This window comes from Ciconia boyciana, chromosome 1 (assembly GCF_034638445.1).
Source record: "Ciconia boyciana chromosome 1, ASM3463844v1, whole genome shotgun sequence".
Lineage (NCBI taxonomy): Eukaryota > Metazoa > Chordata > Aves > Ciconiiformes > Ciconiidae > Ciconia > Ciconia boyciana.
The window spans coordinates 33,290,023-33,306,137 of NC_132934.1; the positions used below are offsets into that span (position 1 = coordinate 33,290,023).

Here is a 16,115-nt window from a genome sequence, read left to right on the forward strand (position 1 = left end):
AATCTTGTGTCAGAGATTCTTAAATCTAAACCAGACTCTGAAAAATGAGGATTAAATGAGACTTCAGCCTATAAGGTAGAGCCCCCACCCCTTGGACAGAGCATTGTTTTTCCCCACCATGTGGAATGGAGATAACCCTGTGTTTCTTTGTGGTAAGCTACCAACCAAATCCATTTTGGCAAATCTGACACCCAATGTGATTTGTCCTTTTCGATGCTGTTTATGAGAAGTCAGGACAGTCTTCTGTCAAAATTGATAAGTGAGAAGACAGTGGGGAATGCAATTTTATTTGTAACAGCACAGCTGCCAGCAGTTCCAGCTTGTTTACATCTAGGCTGGCTCTGTCTTGCTCCATAGCTTTTCTATTTCCATCCAAATAGCCCCCAAGTACATTGTGGATGTGCCTGTCTATGGAAAAATCTGCATAACAGAACATACTGGGAGTGTTAGAGAGGGGAAAAAAGAACTTATTTCTTTAGGTTATTTTCACAACTCAAGAATGTCAGTCACTTTAAAAGCGAAATATTGAACTCTGCCAAATCTCCATAGGCATTTACAGAATGGGTTCTAAAACTGAACTATAATCTGCTAAAATCCTGCAATGCTTGTTACCTTCCGTGGTGAAGGTACCAGAGGAGTTAGGAGCTTTGCTTTTCTGATGGAAGCATTCTTTTTCTGGTGGAAGTGGCCAGTGTTTGTAAATTAAATTCACTACAAACATTTAAATACAAGTTTATTTGTTGTGCAAAGAATGCAATAGGACCCTGCAGTGACCTGTGAAGGGGAGGGCAGTTTCACTGCACTCTGTTTCACGCTGAATACTTCTGCTACATAGCCTACAATTAGCCTGTGTTACATAGACATTAAAGTATTTCCTGGAAAATCCTTTTGACAAGAGAGCATAACTCTTGATGGGGCTAGGATAGTTCTCAGATCTAGGAAGCCTTTGTTTGCCTGCAGTATTACTTGCCTTCAGTCTGGCAGTCTCAGAATCCAAGGTGGTTTTGATCTTTTCTTATGGGTACACTTAAGAAAGCTGCAGTGATAGGTGTTCCCTCTATATAGTCTCTCCGGTGAGCTGTTTCTTTACAGTAGCCCACCCTAAACATGCAGTTATCATGGAGGTAAAGTGAGAGGGGTTTTATGTTTGACTGATCTAGCTGATGACAGAGGATCTTTCGTAGCAAACTGAAAATTCTTGTTTCCTTTCGCAATTTCTCTTTTTGCAGTTATTAATAAATAATTAGTCTTCTACATGGTTTGTCATTAAAAGGTAGAGTCCAGAGATGGCTGTAAATGTCACTGCTGTGGTTCTGGGAATTGTGGGGTCATCTGACACTTTTTCTTTCTCATTATAAGTGTATATCGTATCACTGTGTTTTCAAGAGTTGCAATCATGCTCTTAAATGAATTGTTTGGTGATTGCCAGGGGAGACTCTCTGCAGTGTAACTGACCTGCCTGGCACGCACTTACGCACAGATATATACGCGCTGTATATGCCTATATACTCATATACATTAATTTACACACACATACTATCTCCCCTCGGCACATACGGACACATGCACACATAAGTAAACGATTAAATATTTAACACCCACCCCAAGCCTGAAAACAAAATATCTACCTTAAAATGAAATTACTTTGTTAAATGTACATTGGAGGGACCAAAGTCTCTCTTCATCTAAACAGAGATAGGTAGCCCATAGGAAAAAAATAATTCATCATATTTAAAATAGATTGTTGTGATGACTTCTACTGACGCTAGGATTTACACATCTTTTTTCTGAGTTTCCTCAAATTACTTCTGGTCATTGTTAAAGACATAACTGCTAAACAAAGCCTAGCTAAGAGAACTGGAAGCATGATTTGGGTAAGGTGAAATGTGATACTTGTTTGAAACACCAGGCATCTGTTTTAAGTGTGTAGACTTACCCATTGTACATACCCTGATCATTTGTACATGACAGTCACAACTCCTACTGCATGGTACAAATTCAGACGTTAAATAAGTGGTGTTACAAAAAGAAGTCTAAAGAACACCATTTATTCTGCTGATGATGCTTTTTTGTTGCAAACCCAGGCTGTTGTTTCCTCTGTTTTACACCCACGCTCATTTGCAACGTATTCTTTTATGTAACGTGTAATACCATTCTCATCACTTCTGAATTTTAGATTAATTTTTCTTTTTAGTAGCTCCACTGTTAGCTCTCTACCCTCCTAGGACTTCATTAGATTGAACTGTTCCTGTAAGAAGAGTGAAGGGATAGCTCTGGTTCTGTTTGTGTTATTTATTTTTATGTCATGAGCAGAATTACTTGCCAGTGATGATGAGTGTGTGGCGTTATGAAGGTTAAATATTATAGAAGGTAGCAATGTAAATGACCGGTGATTTGGCAGCCTGGAAAAGGTATATCCTTCCAGTCATGTGGAGGAAGAGACCAAGAAAGTGAATGTGATTGGCAAGATGCTGCCAGGATGCTTGGCTGTTTGGAGCTCTGCCTGATAATGATCCAGGTACTTATGTCACTCCCCGTGATAAGATCTGCAGAGTTGGGATTACTAAACACAGTTATGAGGTTGAGAGTGAGCTTTTCTTGGATTCCATAGTTTACAGAAACCCCTAGCAAGAAGTTGATAAAATTGATCTGACTTTGCAGGACAACCTTCTTATAGCAACCCTGACAGAAAGTGTGAAGAGCAGCCAAAATTCAGCTATGCATATAAACTGGAGGTTGATCTCACCCATAAAGATGCAGAAACAAGACGATACTGAAGAGTGAATCTTAATTTTAAGGTGTGTGTAGTCCCTATAGTCCCTGTGTGCTTCTGTTTGATGTTTCAGAAGAGTGACACTAGCTCAGACGGATAAGGATTTTTTTTTTCAGTATAACCAGTTTATTAAAATAAGTCAGACCTTAATGTACTTTCTCAGTTAATTCTTCATTGAGCTATTCTGTAAGTACTCTGTTCTTGGCCTTTTGTGCTTCATTCATTCAGTTAATCATTCTGTCAATTATACCATTAGCAAGATGAACATTAAAACAGCTTCTCACCATAATAGGTAAAAAGGAAAAGCAAAGATAAAAGTAACTACAGGTAAAAAGGAAAAGCAAAGATAAAAGTAACTACTCTTTTCTTATTTTGCTTTATTATTTTGGTTTTGTTTTCTTTTTTTCTTAAAATTTATGGTAAATACTACACTCCACCTTGGATCATCAGATATTGGGTCCACTCATTGCATTCAATAAGCCTTGATTTCTTTCAAAAGTGCAGTCGACGCTACAACACAAAATAACTAGCCTGGCACAAAGACACTGCTTTACAAGTGCTTGTGAAAGAAACTGAGGAAAGCAAGGACATAATCATAAAACCTGTCAGCTAAACCTTGGTATATTTTAGCATTTGCAAACTCTTAGGTCATCCCAGCTATGAAGTAAATTGTGTAAAGAGTTTGGAGCTCTGCCTGATAATGGTCCGTAAAGGGGTAGAACATAAAGGTGTTTCAGCTCACACCTGGGGTTTTTTCAGAGTATGTACATGGCCACTTATTTAGTGACGGGCAGTAATTCACTAATTGGTGATAACTGCATTGTTCTGGGTGGCTATGAAGATAACTTTTTTTTTTCTCCTTGATGTTGCAATAATAGCAACTAGTAGCAATTCATAATCTGGTTTTGATCCGAGAGGTACTAATAATCATCCTATGGCACAGAAAAATTGCTGAACCCAGAGAGACCTCCACAGACTGCCTCTCTCTGAATTCTTTTGCCTTCAAACACATTACATTACTGTGGGCTTTGCAGATGGAATTTGTCAGCCACCTTAGAGAATTGAGCCAAGATACAGCTCTTTCGTACATTTTAGGATGAAGACAAAGCATATCGGAATTGCATTGTTTGTTTCACCACACAAGGACTTTTCCAGACTGGCAGCTTTTTATCTTCTTCTGGTGAAGTAGGAGTCCTCCTCCAGTACACTGTGTTGACTTCCTTTTCTAAAAGCTACACGGGCACTGTTGAGTTGGCTCCTAATTTAAAACCTGGCAATTTCATACTTGTAAATAGCAAAACTTCCCTTCTCCTTTCTGTCTTTTTTTTCCCCATTCAGAAGAGCTGTTGGAAGAGGAGAGGGAAGAAAGCACAGTGTTTTGGTTTTACAGGCAGGACTATACTATATATAACCAGCATGAAAAGCTGACATTCTTTTTCTCTAAAGATAATGGAGTCAAATGGGACAAGGTAGATGCTAGTTAATGCTAAGAAATTAAATAGTTGACTGTATCGTAAACAGAACATGTTTAGGATCCTCTATCTTTCCATGTCACAAAAATCCAAACCCGGAACTATGAATTACAGGTTCTGTTACACTGAAGAGTAACGCTAATTAAAATTAATTTGGTATTTCACTATGTCTCGACGGTGTGATGATTTTCTCATTGTAATGAGGACTTAAATGTTAACTGAAATGATCACACACCGTCCATTTAGGAAAAATACTGTTGTGTTTTGATTCCATGCTGTCCCTTCTAATGGTGTTACCAGAGTTCATGGGACCCATTACTCTGATATACTGCACAGGTGAAGGAAACTCAATAGCTATTACGATTTTGATAGTCTCTCTTGGTCCTTTTAGTGGTGTGCAACAATTGCTATAAAGGCAGACAGGGAACATTGGAAGGATGTAGAGTATTTATAATATTTCTACAGTGCCTTTCAAACACTCTGTAATCATTTATTCTTTTATGTCCTGCTACTCTGGTGGTGTTTGCATTGTTTTCTCCTTACAGATAAGGAAAACAAGTCATTAAAAGTTACATGAGGTGACTGCACCAAAGCAGTTACGATTGAACAGGGAACAGGGACTTAAAGGCAGAAAACTTCTGGAAACCTGCTAAAAAACTGTCTTATGAGGCAAGATCTTACTAGGTTTTTTTTCAAAATTATGATGAACTTGAGAAGGTAGGGAAATTTCCCTTCCTCAGTATAGAGCATCATCCAGTGAAGAATCTCAAACATATGCCCAGTAATCTAAAATACACCCAGTGATTTTTCAGAAAATTAACATTTCTTTATCTTGCAACCAGTTGCTTGTATCAATAAGTTCATCCTCTATCATTTGCAATAGTAGCCTTTTTTAAGGTTTCCTTATTAAAGGTTTCCATTCTGGAAAAGGGTCAGTGTGTTTCCCTACACAAATAAATTGCAAAGGGGATCGGCAAGTTTCCTTGCCAGCATAGTCTCAGGACACTCCCAGTCCTAGGACATCATGTTTGGACATGAGGTAGCCAAGTGTAGAGTTTACCTTTGTCATACTACAGAATAATGTTGAATAACTGATTAACTTCTGTTAGTTATACTGGTCTACAGTACATACAGGAAACTAGTATTATTGCATCTCACAGCCAATAAGCCATGAGTGCACAAAAATGAAAAATGGACATAGAATGAGACAAGACTATATTATAGTGTCCAGGAACTGGACTCTAAACCCTTTAGAGCTGGGGCAGTGTTTTTCTCCTTAAACCTCCATTGCACTAGGGCAGCCCAAGAGTTACAGTTCCATGGAAAGAATTCAATCACTGTCTTTGCTAATTCTGTGAATATAGTAGGTCAAATTCAGCAAAAATAATATTATCACAGAGAGCATCAGGGATTCCCCAACCCACTTACTCCTTGGCAGTTCCTGGGCAAGGGACATGTCAGATCTCAAGTTTATTCTGAGTTTCAAAGCCACCCAGTTGCCTCCAAACACTGGAACTTCTTGTACGGGCTTTGAGTGTCTGCTGCTTTGGGAAGAAAGTATTTTGTATTGAGCTCTAATTTCTTGTTTGCCTTATTTCCCATCAGTACAAAAAGTTCTTCTCATCACACAGAAGTGTGAGAAGGCCAGACAAACAAAGGATCGGAGGATGACAGAGAGGAAGGAGAACAAAGTGGCAGTAATAATAGTTTATTTTGGTAGTGCCCATCTGTATGCATGCTTCTTACACAGTGAAGCGGTCACTTTAGTAGATGGGACTTCCTGTTTACCAGGCAGTAATTTCTTTAGAGATTTCTATAGGTGAGATAACAGGATGGGTTATAAGGTGAGAGTAAAAGGAAGGTGATGCAGGGGCTGTGTGGATGTGGACGCTTACTGAGAATGGAAATGTTTGGGGGGAAATGGGAGAAAAGGGTGAATGAGGCTGCTCTCTGTGAGTACGGGTGAGGGGTCACTTTGGGAAAGAGTGAACTAAGAAGGGCTTTGAAGGTGAGGACAGAAAGATTGTGTTTGTGGAGAGGGGTGCCAGGATGGGATGGTTTGAATGGGGGTGAGAGAGGCTGACAGGCAGTGATGAGGCAGGAGCAGAGCTCAGCTGCCCTATAAATGGCTTGAACAGTTTTGAACAGGGAGTAGCTAATCCTGACTGAAAGTGGGGGAAGGATTCAAAGATGTGCATGGCTTAGTGGAGACCACTGGCAGAATGCTCAGCAAAGAAAAACAAGGCAGAGTAAGCTTTCCGTGTGTGCAGTTATTCTAGCACAGGATCATCAGATGAATAACTCTTGTCAACATCTCCTGGGTGTGGCAAGAAGAAACCGTACCAACTTCCCTCTTAGGCTGTAATCTGTTTTCCAGTGTGTGGAGGGAAAATGTGAAGAGTTCAGAGCTCTTTTTGCCCCAAAAAGACTAAGAAGAGTCACTGAAGGGTTCATGGTCTGTTTTCTAACAGACCATCAGCTCTACTTTTTGTAATCTAGCTTTTAGTAGAAAGATCCACTATTAACTGCAAACTTTTACAAGGTCTTCTTTAATAGCCCTTAACCTCTTTTCAGCAATTCTAGAAAGCCAACAGCCCAGTTGATGAAATTTATAATCTACTTCTCTACCATTTGAGAGAAATGACAGTATTAACCTAGCCTTCCCTCCCCAAAGAGGTGACAGCTCCTTGTTTGGTCTTATGTCTCCTGAGGCTGACAGCCTGTAAGCTGGTTTTCCATCATTGAAGTGAATGGGAGCCAGAGGCTACAGCCACTACTCCATCACTTTAGAGGATGACCAATATAACCAGTTTTCAGTCTTCAAGAGCATGACCTCCACCTCTGCTGTTTTTTCTTTGCCTGAAGAAATGAGCTACCTTGGAAATTTGCATCCCAGTCTTTCAAGACAGGATAGTCCTTATTCTAATTTCCATGTCTATCTTTTAACCAAATAATTTATGGCAAGACACTTTAAGGTATTGTCTTCACTGTGGCAATGCACTGAATTATTGTTCTGCCCACACAGAGAAAAGAAGCAGCAAGTCAAAGATTTAGCAATTTGGCATTGATTTCTGTCACTTGGCAGCAGAATAGTGTTCATGTTGAGAGGTGGCTGCCCCCAGAGTGCCCAAAAGAGGGGGAGACTGTCATCTCCCAAGCTCTCTCCTCAGTCCCTCTCCTTCCACCATCTGTCTGTCAGCACACTTCGTGAATCCCCAAATATTGTTTCTCACAGATTTTTAAAATGCTGAGTTTTGAAGACTGTCAGTTCAGTCCCTGCATGCACACACACAAAAACCAAAGAGAAAGCAACTTTAGGTGTCGTGTGTGTGTGTGTGTGTGTGTGTGTGCATGTATCTAACGGGATTTCAGAGAAGGAAATTACATTCTTACAAATTCATCACTGCTGCCAAACTTATTGTTTCTTCTGTTAAAGACCAGTTGGGAAAAAAAAACACTAAAAAAACATCTGTCGCAAAATGCAATGTCAAATGCTTCTGACCATGATGGTCCAGGTTCTCTAGTGTCTCCATTGCTGCTCTTCTTTTGAAGTTGTTTCAGATGTCGTTGGTATATACAGCTAAAGATTGGACTTGTGGGCTTTTGATCTGAGAGATGATTTAATATTTTATGCAAAGTGTTTTTAAATTTTCCAAAGATGTTTTGTCAACCCTGATTTGTTTGAATGTGACTCGGATGTATTGTGCTTGCTATAAAAAAGAAGATGCCATGAGGTTAGTAGTGCAGATGTGCAGTGGGAAAAAGGCAATTATCTGGAATGACTTCCAGTACAAAGCAAGAGACCTCATCCAACTTCTCCCTCACGCTGAATGAGATATTACTTAAGAATGTACTTGAGTCTAGACTAAAAAACGTGAAATGTTTATTGGGTCTTTAACACTAAGTACCAGTATCTCAGTTGTAGGTACCTACAGCTGCTAAGTGGCCACAGCCATGTGCAGTCATCAGACTATGCAGTCATTGGAGTACGCCCCATACAGTCTTTTAGGGAAGAGGTAGTCCCAAGAGTGCTGAGTACAGATCTCAGCTCTAAGCTCTGTTACTGGGAGGAAAAACGAAAGCTGTGGCAACTCAAGCACTACACACAGCCAGGGCTGGTGCATCCCAGTCAGAGGATATTAGCCACTGATATTTGTCACCAGCTGGTTCCCAGAGACAGTTTTAGCAAACCTCTTGGACTCCCAGGATGGAGGATCTAGGGTCATCCTCATTTTCCTTTGCTCTTTCATGCCCTAAATGGTTAAATTATTCTGCTCATTGAGCCAGGCACTGAAAGGATTCAGTTTGTTTGCAGCCTGAAACATTTGTGCAGCTTTGTAGTAACATTTTGAGACAAATCATCCACAAGAACTTCAAGGTCATTCCCAACCAAAGAAATTATGTTCAGAGCAGTCCTTGGGGCCCCTGTCCAGCCTCAGCGCAGGGAGACGGGAGGTTGTGCTGGCAGGACGATGAAAGTCAATGGATTTCAGCTTGTGCACAGCTCCTCATTTGCCTTGATTTAAAGGTCCCAGTCTCAGTCCTTTATGGTGTATTTAGGCTTCCTTATAGGCCTCCAAGGGACCACAAGCTTCTTTATTCCTTAAAAGGATACCTTGTTGCTGTAATTGAAGCCATTTTGTTACTGTAATTTCTCCCTAATATTGCAGTTCTAGTCAAGTGTTCTTTCCCTCTGGAGGCATCAATTATTATGGGTTTTGAATAGGCCTCCCTTCAGTACACATACTTTCACTCCCAATGCCAAAATCAGGTCACTGCAATTCTCTTCCCTAATAAAACATGGTCCTCTGTTTCTTCTTTTAAACTCGATGTATAACGTGTGCTGGCAACTAATTTCACCTCTTACCACCCTATTTAAAAATCCTGCCATATATAAGAAAAACTAAAGAATACTACAGGTTTCATGGTATTTTCTACATTTTCTTAGTTTTCATTGAGACACTGAATGTCCAAAGTCCAGGGAGAAGTTTATAGGGTTTATGCAGGTACTGAACCCATGTAGATGTGTACGTTGTGAGGGAGCAGGGGAGCAAGCCATAGTAGTGCACTTTGTGAAAGATGTTCAGCTGAAATGAAAATGGCATGGGGTTCATCAGCTAACCCATGTGTGTGAACGGCAGGTTTTGCTGTAAGTTGTGGTATTTCGACACCTGGTCCCCACAACTCGATCGGACTCAGTAGTGAGTCCTCACTACTGTGTGCCCTGTGCCTGTTCATGGATTAATCTGCATGACATCTCTGGAGATGGGGAGGAACAAGCTCTGTATCACAGACTGAGAACTGAAGCGTGGGTTTGTCTCTCTTCTTTTTTTGCACAGCCATGAGAAGCAGAAGCTGTTAAGCTCCAAATGTCACCTGCAGGCTCCCTTTAAATACATGTATCAACTAAAGTTTCCCATTTTCAACCAAGCTAATACTCTATGTTATTGGCCTCATCGTGCTTTATTAAAATTATTTGTTTCACAGTGTTCAAACCAAGTGCAGCTTTGCATTTTTGTGAATGATCCCCCCGTGAAACCCTGAAGATGCTTAACTCAGATGGGTGTATGTAGTAGTTATCACTGCGCCATCTGCCCTGAAACTTGCACTTTTCATGAGATGCCACTGCTGGGACATCTGGCACTAAAAATATGTTTTCTGTTTCATCTCACAGTTGAGGAGGATGCCACGGCTGTTCAGCTCCACAGGAGATTCCTTGAAGCATCCTTCTGTTATCTAACAGCTTCTGCAATGAAGCTGTGGCACTAAACTGGCCAAGGAAGGAATTATACTGTTAATGGAAGGCTGTGTTTTTGCTTTATGGCTTGGATTGCTGGTAGAAGGGAGTGTCACTTGTGTGATGAATTGATTGATGTGTAGCCAGTCTGTCATATCCTATAAATCAATAGTTGGTGTGATAGGGCTAAAATGACTATGTAATATACTGTAAGTCAGCTTCTATTATCCAAAAGCAAAAGAACTGCAAAATCGATGCACAGCCATATTTCTCAAAGTTCGGAGTGTCTTACTGAACTGTTTCTATATGGCTTGAACCTGCAATGTACTGGGATTTCCTTCTTAATTCACAGAATATTTTCCCCCTTAAAGATGCACACAAAATATTGTGTCTCAAGACTGGGCAGTATGAGTAGGTCCTACAGTATGAGTATGTCAGCAGCTTGGTGCTCCCTTGTGCTACACAATTTTTTCCACCTTTGGCAAAAGCCACCATATGAGCCTGTGTGTTTTCTTTTAGGAGGTAGAGCTGTGCCGCATTAGCAGCCAGGAGAAGCTGGGGCTGACTGTCTGTTACAGAACCGATGACGAGGAGGACACAGGGATCTATGTCAGTGAGGTAAGGACATGGTGATGGGGAGGAGTGCGGGAGATGCTTGTGGTGGAGGACTGAACGTGCCAGGGAATGTCAGAGCAAGTGCTCTGAGACCAGAGTGCAGAAGTGTCGGCCATCAGACAGCACGTGTCACTTCCAATTAATTTAGATTATCAGTTTAAATGATGTTGCCCAAGCAGTGTAATTATTACTAGTGATCTTCTTTAATCTGAATGCTTTTAACTACAACATCATAGTTAGGGAAGTACAAAGCAGTCTGAGCATGGTCTCACTTTTGAAAGAAATCTGCCCTTATGTGGGAAATCAGGCAGAGTTTTTAAGGAGAAGAGCACCTTTTCCACAGCCTGCTTGCATTCTCCCTCTGCCATAGCCTCGGTAGTCATAACAGTGGATAATCATTATTTTATTATTTGTGGTTTTGTTATAGTTGTGGTATGCACAGACATACCACAGGTGGGTGGAGAGAGTAGCTTGGGAGAGGAATATGTCAGAAAGACTAATTTTTTTTTTTTTTTTTGCCATACAAGAAGTAGAATACTGGATACTGAAATGGGATGAACCCTCAGTTTTTCATTGGCTTCACCAGGAAAACATGGCATCCAGCACATGTCACAGAGTGTTAGTGTTTCACAGGGCCAGTCCACAATACTTCCAGGCACACCTTTGAGTCTCCAGCCATTTCAAAGAGGTTTGTTGTTCTGGATAAAGCAGAACTCTTGTGAGTCCAAGCTCACTGGTGATTGTCCTGCGTGAACTGTGTTCCCAATTTGTCTCTTTTGTGACATGTTGAACCAAATTTGGACATTAGTAAAAGGTTCTTCGCTGAGAGGGTGGTCGATCACTGGAACAGGCTCCCCAGAGAAGTGGTCTAGATGATGCTCTTAGTCATATGGTTTAGGTTTAGGTAGTCCTGTGAGGAGCAGGGAGTTAGACTTTATGATCCTTATGGGTTCCTTCCAACTTGAGATATTCTATGATTCTATGATTCTAAATTCTGAGTAAAGCTCATGGACAGAGAGGATCAGTAGAGAGAATTCTCCTACATATAAGTGAACGGGAATGAAGACAAGATTGCTCATTCACAGGCCGTGTCAAAGAAGCTGAAAAGCACAGCCTTGGAACAAGAATGGGGAATTAATATAAAACTACCCAAGAATAAGTCTTCCACCAGTTGTATAAGCACTGCTGTTAAAGTCTGTTTGACCTTGTGAGGACAAAGGAAGTGCAGGAATCTCTTAATATGCTCCAGGATTATATCTGAAATGTGCTGGTTTTCCTACATGGTAGAAATTTCTCAGACCTTTTTAAGTGAATGTAATTATATTGTCTTTTGTACTTGATTAAGCACTTCAGAATTTTTTTTTTTTTTTCTATGACAATGCACAAGAAGAAAATAATATCTAACAGCTGTAGAGGGTGTAACCTGCAAGCCAAATGCTCAACTCAAATGTTTGGTTTGAAAAAATAGCTTATGGCATGACGAGGCAAAATAAATGATTTAAGATAACCATCAAGTGAAAGGTGATAGATCAAATTGCCCTGCAATGAACAGGAGGTCATTGCTCAGGGATGAGCTATAGTGACTTTGATAAACTGTTAATGGAGCCCTAAACATCTATTTAGGTTAAACTAACTTAAAATTAAGTGACTCAGACCAGGAACGATATACAGTACCTGTAAGTGATCTATACAATATAGATCCTTTGGGGTTTCTTGCTGTTTCCTTGCAAGCTGCAAAATTCCAGAGGAAGTAACAGATTGGTAACTGAGACAATCATTTAATAGTAAATGTTTCCATGAAAGAGAAATAAACCTGCTTCTTTCCCAAAGACAAGGCCAATTTGTATAGAGGTATCAACTGCTGCAGAACCACCTCAGTCCATAGTGAACTTCCAGAGCAGAGGGGCTCTGTCATTAATTCTTAGTGCTCTGACAGCTGAAGGTTAATGCCTAATGGTGCCATAGGAAAGTATTAATCTGAAAATCATATGCTCCCAACCCTTTCTGTCTTTAGGTTTTTATCTGAAACAAGCTTATACAATTATTTAGAGAACTGTTGAGTTCATATGATTGTAAAGGAAACTTCAGATTGCCTCTGTACAGAGTAAAAATGTTACTTTTTCAAATTGTGCAGCTGTTATCATTTCCAGTAAAAATCTTTCCATGTTCAGTTACTGGATATTGTCCTGTGCAGGTTGATCCAAACAGCATTGCTGCCAGAGATGGACGGATCCGTGAAGGAGATCGCATTTTGCAAGTATGTGACAATAGACTCTTCCTTAAACTCTTTCTTCAGGCAAATGCACAGTGCCTTCTTCTCTGTGGACTGTTAATGAGGGAAGGTAGTTCTCTTTGTTACTGTGATCGATGAGAAAATCCATGTCTGTCTGGTTTTTAACACAATAGCCAGGAGCTAGAGTGTGTGTACTGAAAAATGAGAATGACAAACTCGTTCTGGCTTATGCCCTTATGTCCCACGTCTTTTTTTGCCATATTTATTAGCAAATCTCATTTCCCCTATGTTCATCTCAGTGTCACATTCTAAACAGGGATCCTGCAGACATAAATATGAGTGTCAGAGACTTGCTGGTCATTCAGCGATTGCATAAATTTGGGTAAAACTCACTCGTGCTGAGCATAGATGGTAAGAGTTTTGATACAAAAGATGTGCTGTTAGTGAAGGATGATCTTGAACGTACTTGAGGGGGGGATTCATTAGGCTTTTGTTAATATTTTCTTTCCTCCACCAATAAACATCGCTTTTCTGAGTTTTTTTCTAATCCACCATCTTGGCTTTTTTCCCGCCCTTCGTTTCTATTGATCTGCTCATTTAAGGAGCTGCCCCAAAGACAGGTGATACAGCATAGCCCTGTGGGCCAGGGTGGCTGGCTGCTGGCTCTGGAGGGTGGGCAGTGTACCTGTACAGAGAGGGAAGTAGCTAGAATGGCAGTGGGTTTCCATTTTCAGCTGGCAGGGAATAGTACGTTTTTTCCACTAGTAACAAAATCACAAAACAGCTACCAAAAATCAGTAGACTGGAAAGTCTTTGCTGTATTATAGCATTTTAGTTCTGGTTCACAGTCGATTTCCCTTGTATTTTGACCTTTTTTCACTGAAGCCCCAGAAGTAGTTCCTGGTGTGACAAGTCACTTTTCTGTAACCAGTTCTGTAATTGCCCTTCATTAATTTAGGCACATGAGCTTTCAGGTTGTCTCAAGATCAGCCTGTTCCTTCCCTCCAGTCTTTTCATTTCTGCAGGGAGCATCTTTGCTGAAACCTGTCGCTGTACCTCTTACCCTGGTATCAGCTTTGGGAGTCTAGCTAACACAACAGGGTCTATGAGCTGGCTTACCAGAGTGGCTCATCTTTTGGAGAGGAAATAGTAAATTACATTTTAATGTCAGGGCTCACTCAGCAGCTGCTGGTTTATTCTCTGTGTTGGGAACGTGAAAATGTTCACAGGATGGTGTTCCCCTCCAGAAGACAGGGACACTGTGATGCGAGGGCAGTGGGCGCCTCGGTGGGACGTGGGGTGGCAGGGTGATGGGACCACATCATGGGGTGCGTCTAGGAGTGGAAAAGTCAGTGCACTATATTCTGCGTCTCTCTGTAAAATACCTACTGAAGAAAGCAAACAGGATATAATGGTATTTTTAACTTTCAAAAATCAGAAAAAAACCTTGTTTATTCGACCAAGTAGAAACAACTTTCATTCCTACTCTATGCATGTCAAAATAAGGAAATAGAGGGTAGGTCCATTTTCTGCTCCTTTCCTTGTTTTCTAAAATTTCTGTGTGAAGTGGAGAGCCAACAGCAGTTCAGGCAAACATTCTCCAGTTCCTAATGAGATTCATTTCAATTGTGAGTAAAGACTCCGGGGATGAGAGAAAAGCATAGGTAATTCTGCCGTCCTTTTGTAGACTGGAGCATTACTTTAATGTCAGTGCTGATATATAGCCATGAGTTTGATCATTAAAGTTAACACCCAGAGAGTTATGTGGGGTTTACTTTCATATCTGAAAACACATTGACCCTCTATCTACTCTTATTGATGAGATAACTCAGAGAAATAGAAGGTGACAGTGCCATTATGGGGGGATTACACTGAGGCTGGGAGAGAGCCGGATCCTTGTGTGTGGGGGCATTTTCTCTGGGTGGCAGATGACATCAGTTAAGGCTATGGGGGGACACTCTGTTTTGTGTATTTCTCATGAAATTACAGCAGGTTTCCTCACATTTTTGAAGCTGAAACTGTCCCCTTCTCATCCTCACAAACCTCACACCTCTCCCGTCACCTGCACAGTCTTCTTAAGCATCTGAGAACAGCCTGAGTATCTTCCATCAAATGTTACAAAGTAAAGGGAAAGGTTTTATAGGGACAGTCCTAGTGAGACTTGCCTAAACTTCTGCTATTTTTAGCTGTGAACCTCCAGGCTGTCCATGGGGGTGAGATGCCGTGGGGCTGGCTGAAGTCCTGCTCGTCCCCCATGATGGTGCAGCTGGTGTGGGGTGGGCACCTCCAGGCTGTGTGGGGCCAGCAGGGCCACCGCCTCTGGGGTCGGAGAGGGGCAGCTGCTTGGCTGATAGGAATCGCCGGAGCAGCCACCGCAGCGGGGGGTGTTTTGCAGAAGCCGGAGATCTGCTCCTGGGCCTCTGTGGCTGCATCTCTGCTGTTGAGGTTGGGGCAGCTCTGCGTTACCAAATGGGTGTCTGGTCTCCCACAGACCACAGCTATCCCTTCATACAAGCTTTGAAGGGTCTCAGATGTTTCACTCTTTGCCAGTTAGGTGATCAGGGTACACTGGGGTTTTCTTTAATCTGAATTAAAGGTGTTTTGAGTCAGGACTTTCAGGCCAAACATACATGCAGAAATGCAACTTTTCAACCAGGAAGTTCCTGGTACTTTGAAATCAAACCCTTACGAGATTTTATTTCCCCCAAATATTTGGATCCTTCTGTCTTCCAGTTTTGTTTTCACCCATTTTCAAATAGACGAAGTATTTTTTTTTGTTGTTGCCACAATGAGAATAATCCACTTCTTGTGCTGTGAATTGGATAAAACCAAATATGTATGGAAAATAAGATTTCTATTTGATTCCCTCAGTAAAGGGTTTTGGACAATGCAAAATGTGTTTGTTACCATGTAGTCATGGACGTGGCTGTTCTAATGAGGTGACAGAATAGGAAAAAGGTAGCGAGAAAAGCACATTCTCATTGGAGAACCACTTTTATTTTGATTATCCCCTTGTAAGGGGGATACATATGTTTTGTGTGGTTCTGGATACTAAGCTGTCCGCGCGAATATGAAATGATTAAATGGAGCAGCAATAAGCAGTGGCCTGTAAGTATTGCCTGGTGAGAGATAATACTGTAGCTCTCTAATTGGCTCTCCACCAGCATACGGTGTGACTGATTTCAGCTGTAGCATTACCAGTCTTGCTTCCACCAGCACTATTATCTCAGAGTGACACTTCCATTACTCTGAACAGAGAAAGATGAACGTCACCTGTCAGGGGCT

The 16,115-nt window shown here is 41.1% G+C and overlaps 1 protein-coding gene across 3 annotated transcripts in view; it reads left to right on the forward strand.

Annotated features, from left to right (window-relative positions):
• PDZRN4 (PDZ domain containing ring finger 4) overlaps positions 1 to 16,115 on the forward strand; it is a 252,745-nt gene that overhangs the window by 224,259 nt on the left and 12,371 nt on the right. For all 3 annotated transcript variants that reach the window (XM_072875209.1, XM_072875285.1, XM_072875375.1), the window contains 2 exons: positions 10,502 to 10,600; positions 12,792 to 12,854. In XM_072875209.1, the coding sequence (XP_072731310.1) occupies positions 10,502 to 10,600; positions 12,792 to 12,854 (162 nt within the window). The remainder of the gene's footprint in view (positions 1 to 10,501; positions 10,601 to 12,791; positions 12,855 to 16,115) is intronic.